Source organism: Anguilla anguilla, chromosome 14 (assembly GCF_013347855.1).
Source record: "Anguilla anguilla isolate fAngAng1 chromosome 14, fAngAng1.pri, whole genome shotgun sequence".
Classification (NCBI taxonomy): domain Eukaryota; kingdom Metazoa; phylum Chordata; class Actinopteri; order Anguilliformes; family Anguillidae; genus Anguilla; species Anguilla anguilla.
Window position 1 is genome coordinate 14,550,880 of NC_049214.1, and position 12,236 is coordinate 14,563,115.

General features: G+C 40.5%; 1 protein-coding gene across 1 annotated transcript in view; it reads left to right on the plus strand.

The window, feature by feature from the left end:
* Window positions 1-518: 518 nt before the first annotated feature.
* The window catches only part of LOC118212075 (G protein-coupled receptor kinase 5-like), a 30,712-nt gene continuing 18,994 nt past the window's right edge, over window positions 519-12,236 (plus strand). Inside the window, exon 1 of the mRNA XM_035389645.1 lies at window positions 519-1,246. Within this exon, the coding sequence (XP_035245536.1) occupies window positions 1,195-1,246 (52 nt within the window). The 5' untranslated portion in view covers window positions 519-1,194. The remainder of the gene's footprint in view (window positions 1,247-12,236) is intronic.

Sequence of the window (12,236 nt, forward strand, 5' to 3'; positions counted from 1 at the left end):
TTCTGGCGATAAAATATAAAGGCATGATGATTGAATGCAGAGGTCAGTTTCATGGAGCAGCCAAATCTCACTGTACACCTGTCAACATGGTGATATTTTAAAATTTGAGTAATTATGCCCAAGGCACTGGAGACTTGCATGCTGAATATCTGTCACTAAATAACAGGCAAAAAATAAGCCTATACACGGCTCATAGACATGAATCTACTGAGTCTTTCCTGTATGTGTAGTTAATTATACTTTCTCCTTCGTTATCAATATCAGACTGAGTGATATTGCTTATGTACAGTGATGCTGAAAACGCCTAAATTTGGAATACAATTTCGTAATTAAAAGTACACTTTCTTAAAAAATAATTGTGCATTCAAGTTTATTATACTTCAACTTTTCAGCCTTGTTTTCCCATCTTCAGTTTACAGTAGTACTGAAGAAGGGGTGGCTGCTAAATGCTATATCAGTTTGTGACAAGCTGGCATGCATCCTCTCTCGTTCGTGCGTCAGGACCAGCAAGTGGGTACGCCTCTTCCGTTCAGTTGCGCTAAAATGCTGAAAGAGCCCGTGTAACCGAAGCCGTCTCGCAGTGTTCGTGTTTTGCGCCGCAGAGAAACATCGGAGAAAATTATATTAAAACGGGCTGTCCACTACGGCAAAGCGGGTCGCGCGCAGTTTAACCCTGAACCGGACCCGACTCACCGAGCCGCGGGCAACCTCACCAAAGAACACAGCTGGGAGAGGACAGAGAAAACAACGCTGCTTTGCGCACCTGGAGGCAGAGGAGATTGCTAACCTGTCACAGCTCGGAGTGTAGTTAGTAACTGTGCACACATCTCTGGAAGCACATGGTTAACTTAAATACATAGCCGTTCGCTCCAATGTTGACAATGAACATTGTGAGCAGCGTTGATTAGACTATGCCACATTGTGAAATTGAACGCGTCTTCTTACAATAATGGGAAAGGCTATGCCTGGGTAATTATCGGAATCAGTGACGTGAAACATGCTTGCATTACGGGGAACTCTGACAACCTGTGCACGGAGCTGTTCTGCGCGTTCAGAATGGTAACACCTTGATTATATTTTTAAAGCAAGAGAAACACCGAACAATCACACATTCCACTGCTTCGGACTGCGGAAAAACGACTTGACTACTGTCCAGAATCAACGCTTTTGTGATTAACCGCGCAAAGAATATTGATGGAGCTGGAAAACATTGTGGCAAATACCGTACTACTGAAGGCAAGAGAAGGTAAGACAATAGGCCTAATGTACAGGGAAAATAACGAAAACAGACTTAATGACATACAGAATATTGTATAATACCTATTTGACTCGCAGTGGTGATGCAATACCTGAACCTAAGAAATATTTCAGAAGCATAGTGCGTTATGAGGTTCACTCTTGAGAAAGTGTATTCTGCTGTAACCTCCCCTGCCTGCCATCTATTGGACATCACGGAGCTTCTGCGCACAGACCTGTACCTTACAGCTATTTGTCTGGCAGTTTTGGTGTGTGTGCGAGTGCAGCAACAACAACAGCAATAATAATGATAACAACATTACAGTTTCAAAGTTCTTAGCATGGGCAATAGGAAGTAATTAAATTATACAAGCCTACATTGCAATTAGTAATATTCATCGCTGTCATCACTATGCGATTGAATTATTAGTATTCTTAAGAATATTATTATTGACCTAATATGATACTAATAATTTTGACTGAGCTTATTATACGCTAATAGCCTCCTGTGACATAGAAGGAAAAAACATTTAGTTTTTTACATATTACAAGTGCTTTGGATGACAAAAACATGTTTCAGTGAAAATATTTTCCAAAATTTCCAGGCGACAAAAATTAATTGTCTGGTCTTTGGTAAGTAAAGTAAGTCAACTTTAGTATCCCACAATACATTTGTCTCCAACACACAATACAAAACAAATTAAAAACATCAACAGTACACAGTGAGGAAATATATTTTGCTCCAGCACACAACACAAAAGGATATAGATACATAATACATGGGAAATACAAAGTTTTACTGGAATATTTTGGAATAATGGAATATTGGAATAATTACGTCTGCTCTGCTGGGGAGCTCATTATGCAGACTGATCCTGGCTGGGATGGGACTTTGTCTTTGTCTAAAGCTGCAGGAGCCACCCACCATCCCTGTGGCTGTCTCCTCAGCTGACCACACAGTGGGTGACTCGAATCACCAAGAATTTGTGTGACCTTATTTTTCATAAGGTTGGCATAGAGCTCCACAGCAGAGATCTGGTCTACCTCAATGACCAAACTAGCCTGTCTAACTGTCATTCCAGTTCATTTATAGCAGTGGTCTCAAACCCTGGTCCTGGAGAGCTACAGGGTCTGCTGGTGTTCATAGTGACTCTGCACTTCATGAATCAATTAGAGCAGTTGATTACACAGTTAACTCAACTCACCTGGTGTCTTGGGTCTCAATTAAGGACCACAATGGAAATAAGCAATTAGCTTTATTGTGTCTATCCTTGATGGTTTTTTAAATAATGTGTATGAGAAGCTTGCTTCAGATGCATGTTTTTTTTTTTTAATGATTGAATAAAGTCAGTCAATCAATTGGGTGCTGATTTTAAGGTGAAAACAAAAACCAGCAGACCCTGTAGCTCTCCAGGACCAGGGTTGGAGACCACTGATTTATAGAATGGTTCCATTATAGTTTTATCCACATTACATTAAATTTATTTGGCAGATGCTTTAATCCAAAGTGACGTACAATAAGTGCAAACCGAAGATCATTGGAACAAATACAAAACACAGGTCCGATAAGGTACAATACTCATAATGATACAAAGTACAATATAACTTTTCAACTCACCAAGTCAGGCCCGTGCACTTTATTGGCATTCAGCTTACTGAAAGTGTATTTCACCTCTCTCTCAACGAGTTCAGTTGGGTCACCTTGCATGCCTTTCAATTCATTAACACATTGGTTGTGTTGTGAACTGAAATCATGTTGGTAAAACTGACAATAAAAGATTTGATTATGATGTTTGCATATTTAGCCTCATTCTCCTCACAAAGGCCTTGAGCTTGAGTCTTAAGTTGCCATGTCCGAATGCCTTGCCATTTTAAATTTTGTATTTCAGTTGTTTTTGCACATTTTTTCCTAGTTTTAAACAAGCATTTTTTTTCCTCATTTAGGAGTTATTTGAGTTCTTTTGTTACCCATGGTTAATTATGTGCAAAATGTTTGTGGAGTATACAGACGGGTGACAAAATAAAGGAAAAACCAACTTAAAGTTTCTTAGTAAGGCATTGGGATACCACACACTGCCAGAACAGCTTCAGTGCACCATGGCATAGATTCTCCAAGTCTCTGGAGCTCTACTGTACACCATTCTTCCCAAAGATGTTCCCTCATTTGGTGTTTTGCTGATGGTGCTGGAGAGCGCTGTCTAACACATCGGTCCAAAATCTCCCATAGGTGTTCATTTGGTGACCGCAAAGGCCATAGAATGTGATTCACATAATTTTCCTACTCATCAAACCATTCAGTGACCCCTTGTGTCCTGTGGATAGGTGCATTATCATCCTGGAAGAGACCACTCCCATCAGGATAGAAATGTTTCATCATAAGATAAAGGTGATTGCTCAGAATAACTTTGTACTGATTTGCAGTGACCCTTTCCTCTAAGGGGACAAGTGGACCCAAATCATGTCAGAAAAATGCCCCCACAGCATAACAGTGCCACCGGACCCCCTCACTGTCAGGGTCAAGAATTCAGGCCCGTACCATTCTATTGGTGTACGCCACACATACACTCGCCTACTTGTCACGAATATGGTGAAGGATGACTCATCTGACCATAACACACTTTTCCACATCTCTGTAGGCCAGTGCCTATGGCTTTTGCACCACTGACCTCTCAAAACTGCAACCCTACTATAATATCCATGTCTATGTAGTTGTTGACGGACTGTTCTTGACAGTTTTATCACATCCTACACAGACATTCACAGTCACCTGAGGAAGAGCTTCTCTTCTGTTTTTATTTACATATCACACTAATTAATGATCATCACAGTCATCAAATGTGTGCTTTCGACCAAAATTTCCAACCCTATTTACTGATATCTTTCCCATAGATCTAAATGCAGTTGTCACTTTAGTCACTGTTCCTATTGAAACACTAGCCAGCAGTCTTTGCGACTGAAGCTCCTGCCATCCGTGCCCCAAACATGAACCCTCTGTCACTTAGATCTTTTTTTTACTTAATCCAAGGTCAACTGGGCCTGCTCAGCATTTTTATACATGCCAAAGAGCATGATAGGATGTTAATTGCATCATGCAGTACACCTGTATGGAAGCATCTGCATTTGTTGTGCTTCTTCACTCATTTATTCAGGTTTTTAAAAAAATGTGTCATCCATCTGTATGTTAGGGGAGGTTTTTAAAATATCAAGAAAAAGTAAAAACAAAAAAATAATTGTTCATTTCCTGAATTGAATTTCAGTTCATTGACTGAACTGAATTTCAGTTCATTGACTGAATTGAAATGTAATTGCTTATAAGCACAGTTTCTCTGGTCTAATCTTCAAGTGACCTGGCATTGGTGTATACAGACAGTTAGTAAATTGATTCAGGGTAACTTTTGGAAACATAAAGCCGCATATACATGGAGCCTCGAGGACCAGATTTGCCTCTGACCCAAAGCAAAGTAAGCTGTCGGTGTAGTTAAAGGCTGCTACACAAGAGGGAGGGACCCGAGGTTGCTGTCAAGGATATCCTAGAACGATGCCACTTAAGTAGACTTAGTGGACAGATATGAATTGAGGGGTGGCTCTCTTTCAAACTCTGTAAGTGTCAGTTGTCTCACTGGTACTGAAGATCCATGTTGACCCAATATGGAGGTGTGTCTGAACCAGCAGGTAACAGAAAAAGCTGGAAAACCGGGAATTCTGGTTCCCATCCAGTCACAGGCTCCAATGCCATGTATAAAACTTGGGGGGGGGGAAATGGAGTGAATAGTTCAAGTAAGTTGTACTGGTTTCCTAAGTATTTCAAACTTTGGTAATGCCAGACATCCAAAGGAGAAAGGCTACGCACGCAAACTGGAGATTTGTAATGAAAAGCTTCAGCGATGGTTCTCTGAAGCGCTCGCATTCAATGTTGGGCAGCATTAATGGCATAGTGCTGGCTGCGATTCAGGGGAATAATTACACCTGGTCACCTGGCTGAGATCACACAGAGCTGCCTGAATGGTTGATTTGGCATTGATCATGAGAGTTTATAGAGGGGTTTTTTGGGCTACTTCTCTCTCTCTTCAGGTATGTAAGGGAAGCTAGCTGGTGAGAAAGGAAACAATCATAAACAAGGAAGCATCATAAAATATAAAAAAATTAATTGTTATTAACTGAATGACAGATCTTTATCACAGGGCACATTCTTTTGTGTTCCTCACCTCCAGCGATGCAGCTATCATGATTGTCACAACAGTTGTTTTTTTTGCCACCCGGGCCTGATTTGCAGGAAGTCGCTGATGTTTTTTTCATTAAGCTGCATGGACTGCCAAACTCCTCTCTAAACAAAAAGAAGGGTGAGGCCACTCCTCCTCCTTGGGGGGGGGGGGGGGGGGGGGGTTTGCACTTTCATGTGGTTGCAAGGGTGTGAGCCAATGCTTTCTCTCGCTGTGATTCTACTCCACAGCACAGTCCTCCATCTGCTCTCTAAGTCACGCCTTTCTTCCCTAAATCAGTAGAAACTCTGACGCAATTCAGTAGAGACGTTACGTACATTTATTTCATTTGTTTGCTCTGCAGATGTCCTTATCCAGAGAGATTTACACTGCTTTTTTACTACTCCATTTAGACAGCTGAAGTTAAGATTTAATACCTTGCTCAAGGGTATGTCAGCAGTGTCCCACGTGAGATTTGAACCAACAAGCCCTGTACCCCTTAACAGTAATACAATTGCTGCCACCCGGATACAGATATGAGGAGATGATGGGGCAGCTGTCTCCAAGCCAAGCGAGGCACCAGGGACAGGGTTTCCAGCTAGACCAGCATTCTTAATTCTTAACTATTGTCTTACATTTATCTTGAAAGATACCTGGCACTTTATCCTCTCATGAACCCTGCCCAGTTCTAGAGAGGAAAATTGTATTTCTGGAGAACTAAAATCATAATTACCTCGTATTTACATTAAGGAATTTAGCAGATGCTCTTATTTGGAGTTGAACTTGGAAATAAAACCTGGTGGGACTAGTTGTATTGCAGGAATTTTAGCAGACGCAATTCACACAATTCTCTTTAAGAACATAAGATTATGCAATAGGAGAACAGGCCATTCTAGGCTCCATGTTTGGCTTTCCTAGTGCTATAGCGGCAGAGTGTCTGAGCTTGAAAGCACTAGGAAAAATGAGAACACTCAAGTCTATCCTCTCATCATATTTTCCTTCCTTTTGGGTGTGGTCCTTGTTTGTCTCACTGAGTGCAGAGCGTAATAGTGTTTCTACTGCAACAGGGAGAATATGGGTGATATTAAGGCGTCACTCACCAACATAGCTATACATTGTTAGAGAGGAGCTGGTTGTGTATAGGTACTGTTGATTGAAGACATGCATCTTCAGTTGTAGCTTGTGATTTTATTATAAAGATTTATCAAATAGTGATAAATAATTGAGAGCAGGATTGGGCATGAAATTCTGGCTGGCCTTTGTGGTGCACCCCTTTACTTAACCATTGTGCTTTGTTTGGGTCAAATTGATCCATTTTAAATTTGTAGTAAAAGAGGAATGACACTTCCGAGAGATGTATTTCATAACCAGTGACAGTGTAAATTTGTTTATTGTTCATCATCTGCATTTTTGTTATGTCTTTTTGTCTAAATGGTTTCTTTAACTATAAGATAAAAATAAAATAATTGAGAATTTCAGTTAAAAACAATAAATACCAATATTCTACTGCATGAAAACCTTGTTTCATTGTCTTAGATTATTAAGTATGTAATTTTTGCACAGATAAACATGATCATGCCCCCATGTCTTCATTATAGTGGATTTAAAAAAATGTAAATCACATTGTTATTGCAAAAGATGAATATACTTTCATTGTTAAATGTAATAACAGAGGTAAATGGCAACCATTAACCATATTGATTATTTTGTTTGGGAGATTGAGATCGAGATAAAGATGATATATGTTGGTTATTTTTGCCAGAGGTTTATTTCTGCATTGCTTTAAAATCCCAATAGTATCTTGGATACATTGAGCTAAGGCTAACAGTTTTATAATACAAGGCTTAATTGATTTATTTCCAATTTCAGTCCCTTTGTGTTGGGCTGAGTCTTATCCCCTATGAGCTGAATACCTATGGTGTTTTGGTGTACTCTGTTCAGACACTCGTTGACACTTCCCTTATCATTTGCACTCAGTGCTTTTGCCATTGTGGCTTCAGAAGAAAAATATCTGCCAAACAAATACAGGTTAATCAGTGGATTTCCCCCGCCTATGGCAGCCGAAAGAAAAATGAGGAAGAGACTGAGCGCCTGATTGATCTTATTTCTAATGAATGTCAGCATCTTGAAGGAGGGGTGTGTGTTTGAGCGGCAGGGAGAGAACCCCGCAGAAACCCACTGCCATGGAATGGTTGCTCAATAGAAGAAACTAAGACAGGGAAAGCCTTGATGAGCCCCTGGACAGGACCTGCTGATAAGATCCTTAAAACTCTAAATCAGAAATAATCTTGGAGATGTGGGCAAAGGGGTTTCATCTGGGGAAAAATAATAGAAATAAAATTCCAAGACTTGGCTTTCACGCATGTGTTTGCAGTTAGCACTTGAATGCAGAATGTGAAGGTGGCAGTGGCACAGGTGTCCGTTTCCCTTTGGCCAAATAACAAAATCTGGCAGTTGAACGAAATGCATCTGTATTTAATTCTTCTCTGTGCACTCTCACAAGGAGACACGGAGAAGGTGGGGAAAAATGGAATTGAAAAAATCTTCAGGCGGAGCTCAGGTCTAACTGCAGTTCTGACAGAGGGCCTCGGTGACCCGTGAAGACCGCTTGAGATTGATTTTCCTTTGACGTCATTTTGAACGCCTGTGCGATCCTGAGCTTGTCGTGAGTAATGAGTGGTAGAACAGCTCTCACAAAAACCTGGTTTTAATCCAGGATTATGCTGTGGTTGGGGAGCAGTGCACACGGTGCTTTTAAAAAAATGCCCCCTCCCACTTCTTCCTATTTAGAATTCCACCGGCTACGCTCATTGCGGCAACCCCTGGTATCAAAATGGAGAGCACAAACAAGTGTGTGTTCTCCTCTGATATGTGACATCACGTCATTATTTCTTGTCACACCACAATGCATAAGGTGAACTACAGACATGGTTTGAATAAAATTAGCTTCATGTGCAGCTTGAGCAAGCAGGCTGCAGTGACCTTACTGACCAGTGAGGGTCAGTCCATTCAGTCAGACTGAATCCATCCTTCTCCAGGCGATGCTATTGCCAATTATGCTACCCTGTGTGGCTGCTGGAACCTGAGGACTTTTTAACAATTAGACCAACAGTTAGACTGCAGTATCTGTATTGGGTGAGTCTCCTTACCTACAATAACAACAGTCCAAACCATGGTTTAGGTTTTTTCGAGGTAGTGGCAGTTTTTCTGCTAGAGTGCTGCTTTCAACCATTAAGCCAAAAGTGCTTAGTTAATACATATAAATGAAAGAATGCATTTCATTTCTTAATAAAAATTGAGGATATTCAACATATTCTATTAAATTATTAAAAAACTAAACAAAAAACAAAACAAAATCAAAACAAAGCAAAGGTAGTTTAATCAATAGAAAGCTCTCTTCCATATTCATAACCGTAACAATTTTGTTCTGGGTGTATTTCTCCTTAAAGTGTACTTGATAAATGCACCACACCAGGTTAGAGACAAACCTTGATAGCACTTGAAAATATTTCTGTTTAAAAACTGCATGCATGTTGAGTTTTTGTAATCACCAAGAACTAACAGGTACAAGTACACTTTAAAGAAAAAGAGACAAAAAAATTATATTTACACATGTTTATCCAGAGTGATTTAACAACATAAACAATTCAACAGAGTTACATGGACGCCAGTAATACATGAATGGACTGTGACACAATCAAAAGAAAGTACTGGTAAATCAATTATTTAACAAGCGCGAATCTGCAATAGCTGCGACCGCACACACGCATCCATCCATGTGTGTATGCATCCACGCACACACACACACACAAACACGTGACTTCTTCTTTTTACCGACCGACAAACAGAGCTATAGAGCTGCGGTCGCAGCTAATAAAAGTATGGTGTCACATGTAAGTGGGAAAAGGAAATATGAATACATTCCACAGTTAAGGATACTAGTAGCAATGATGTGGCTAAAGATCAGAAACTCTTAAGAGCTAGGTTCTAGTGAGATAATGCTAGGAGAGAGGTGGACCCAAGATGCAGACACACACATACAAGACATATTAGGGCTTTTATAAAAATATTTGTGTTTACGGTATTGTTAATCTTTCCCTTTTTTCAGAGCTCAGCCTGCTAAATATGAACCAGCAGCCTCTCTTGAAAACATTCAGCTCCCTCGTGTTTTCCAGCAGTTTAATATCCTTTAATTGAGGATCTGAAAGCAGTGGAGCTGCAAAGAGCCAACCCTGGTGGATTTTTTTGTGACGCCACAGGAACTTTAATCAGTTGACGCATATTGCACAGGTGTAGCCCAGATGTGTTGGAGTCACTGTAAACAGGATGTTGGGAGGCAGTGGATAATATATCAAGTGGGAAATGACTCATGATACTCATAGCAGGGATAAATATATCCAAAAACCAAAACATATACTGTATATTTCAGCATGCTTCCTGACCATGCCAGTGTTGACTGTGCCAGCAGCCCCACTGGACAGGCCATGACTGGTTGTAGCATCTCCCAGGGAGGGAGAAATTCAGTCAGCCAGGATGACCGTGTCTCATTGCTCTCCAGTGACCCCCACTGGTCAATAAGATCACTGCAGTCTGCTTGCTCAAGCCGCACATGACTTGTTTTCCTTCTCACCCAGGGAAAGGTGGGTTGACCCAGTCAGCTGGGTTCTCCCCCATCTCGTAACAAAAAAGCGTGATCACAGACAGCCTGTGCCAGCATAAGGTGTGAGCAAGCTTGTGTGTGCTTAGTTTTAATCAGTTTAACCTACAGGGTCCAAGTTAAACTATGCGGTTGTTCCCTGCACTTAGAACGGTACTTCTCTTCTCTAGGGTTCTCGACACACTTGTTCCTGGTTATGGTTATACACTTTGTTGTACGTCGCTCTGGATAAGAGCGTCTGCCAAACTCCTGTAATGTAATGTACTGCTCTTCCAGCAGTGAGACAGGCCTACCAATAAGGCTGGGTCGAACACAACAGCCAACCAATTGTTTCTTTCCTCTCTGCAGTCTACGTGCTGAGCTGAGCGGTTACTCTTAAAAGGATTCTGGTAAAATTATTGTGGAGATTACGATGCTAAGTTGACCCTATGAGACCCTGTGTTGCAAAAAATGCAACATTGCTTTTCAGGCATTCTAGAGACACCATTTTCCCCATTCGGTTCACCATTCAGTTTAGAACAACATTTCCCAGTTCCTGGGGCCCTATGCTATATTTTAGCATCATATTTGGAATGAGACATTTTCTAATGTTACTCAGAATGTCTTGAGTACACACAACATAGGCCTGAAAATACGACAATGTCTGGGTAAAGACTAATATGCCTTGACAAGGGAGCTAATTCTACTGATTGTTATGACTCTAGAAGTGGTGATGTCACCCTGTGTAGTAGACAAATGCAAGCTTACCCACGCCAGTGTGCTTAGTTGTGTTTACTATGCATGGCCCTTGAATTCTAGGAAGATACTCTTGTCTGTTTCATCACATGCTGCTAAGCAACCATGAACATTCCTCTACAGCGAGCAAGAATGTCTGCAGTTCCGGAAGAAGACGAGTAAAATGAATGAAGGTCTCTGTTTTTGAGTATAATGTGTGAGCAAAGAGGTGCACCAGAGTGGATCCATTTTGTTATTTTACGTAAAACTCTCCTCCATTTTTTGTTTTTGAATGGACATTTGAGGTCCTTGGCTATAGCTACCAACTGCTTGTACATGTATGCTGTTGCCTGCTATAGAAGTGAACCAGCATTGCTGGTTATGTGGCTGTTTAGACAATTATGCCTGCATTAATTGGTTGGAACAAAAACCAGTAGACACACCAAGTTTCCTGGAATGCAGTTATGCAGTTAACGTTATGTCATCAGTAGTCCATGTTGTGAACCACTCACATGCCCATAAAAGGTTCAGAGGAAAGAGCCACGCCCACTCAGTTTCTTTCAGAGCAGTGTTCTCTAAGTTAGTTTGAAATCCCCTCTTCAAAACATATTTTACATTCATTTGTACCCGTTTTCTGCCAATTTGCAATAGCTAGTTAGTATGTGCTTGTGTATGTGATCTCACTCATCAGGGCAGACTCCTATAATTCCAAGAGAGCACAGCAAAGCAGGTATGTCTGTTTCTGAGACATGATGTCAAGCCACTGCTTCTTTCCATTCTACAGTCAACAGTCATCAATTAGTGAGTCGCACAGGGATGCTTCACTTGTAGCTTGTGCAGGCAAACTGTATTGACCAGAGGGGGCCAATTTAGTCTTTTTAGAATTGGAAGCAATCAGCACCCTGATGCATACAATGGTAAATGATGCAACTAATGTAAACAGTGGTACATGATCCCAGGGGAATGTGACCTATTTTATGCATGCTCTTCAAGCGTGATACTTTTAGCTTGCGTGTACTAGACTGATTAGAGCAGGGCTATTAAACTACTACTTCAAATATAATAAATAAACTATTTCTTAAAATATACTTATATAACTTATAAAATATAACTATTATTATTCTGTCACTATTATGAGGTGTGCTGATGAAGACCTGATTATAGACACAAATTTTGATGCATTTAAATAATACTTTTTTCTTCTTAAGTTCCAAAGGGCTAATTAATTACATTTAACTGACATGTAATAGATATGTCAAATAATTATTTGACCCAGGTCTTAAGTACTGTATGTAGCACTCTCTTCCAGAATGAAGATTGGAGAGAGGACATCTACTGTGTAGACCTGAGTTTACTGCAGATTGTAGTAGACTTTGGTCGAGGATGCATTTTCTGTTTTCCATTGGAGAAAAGAGGCTTGGCCTGAAGGT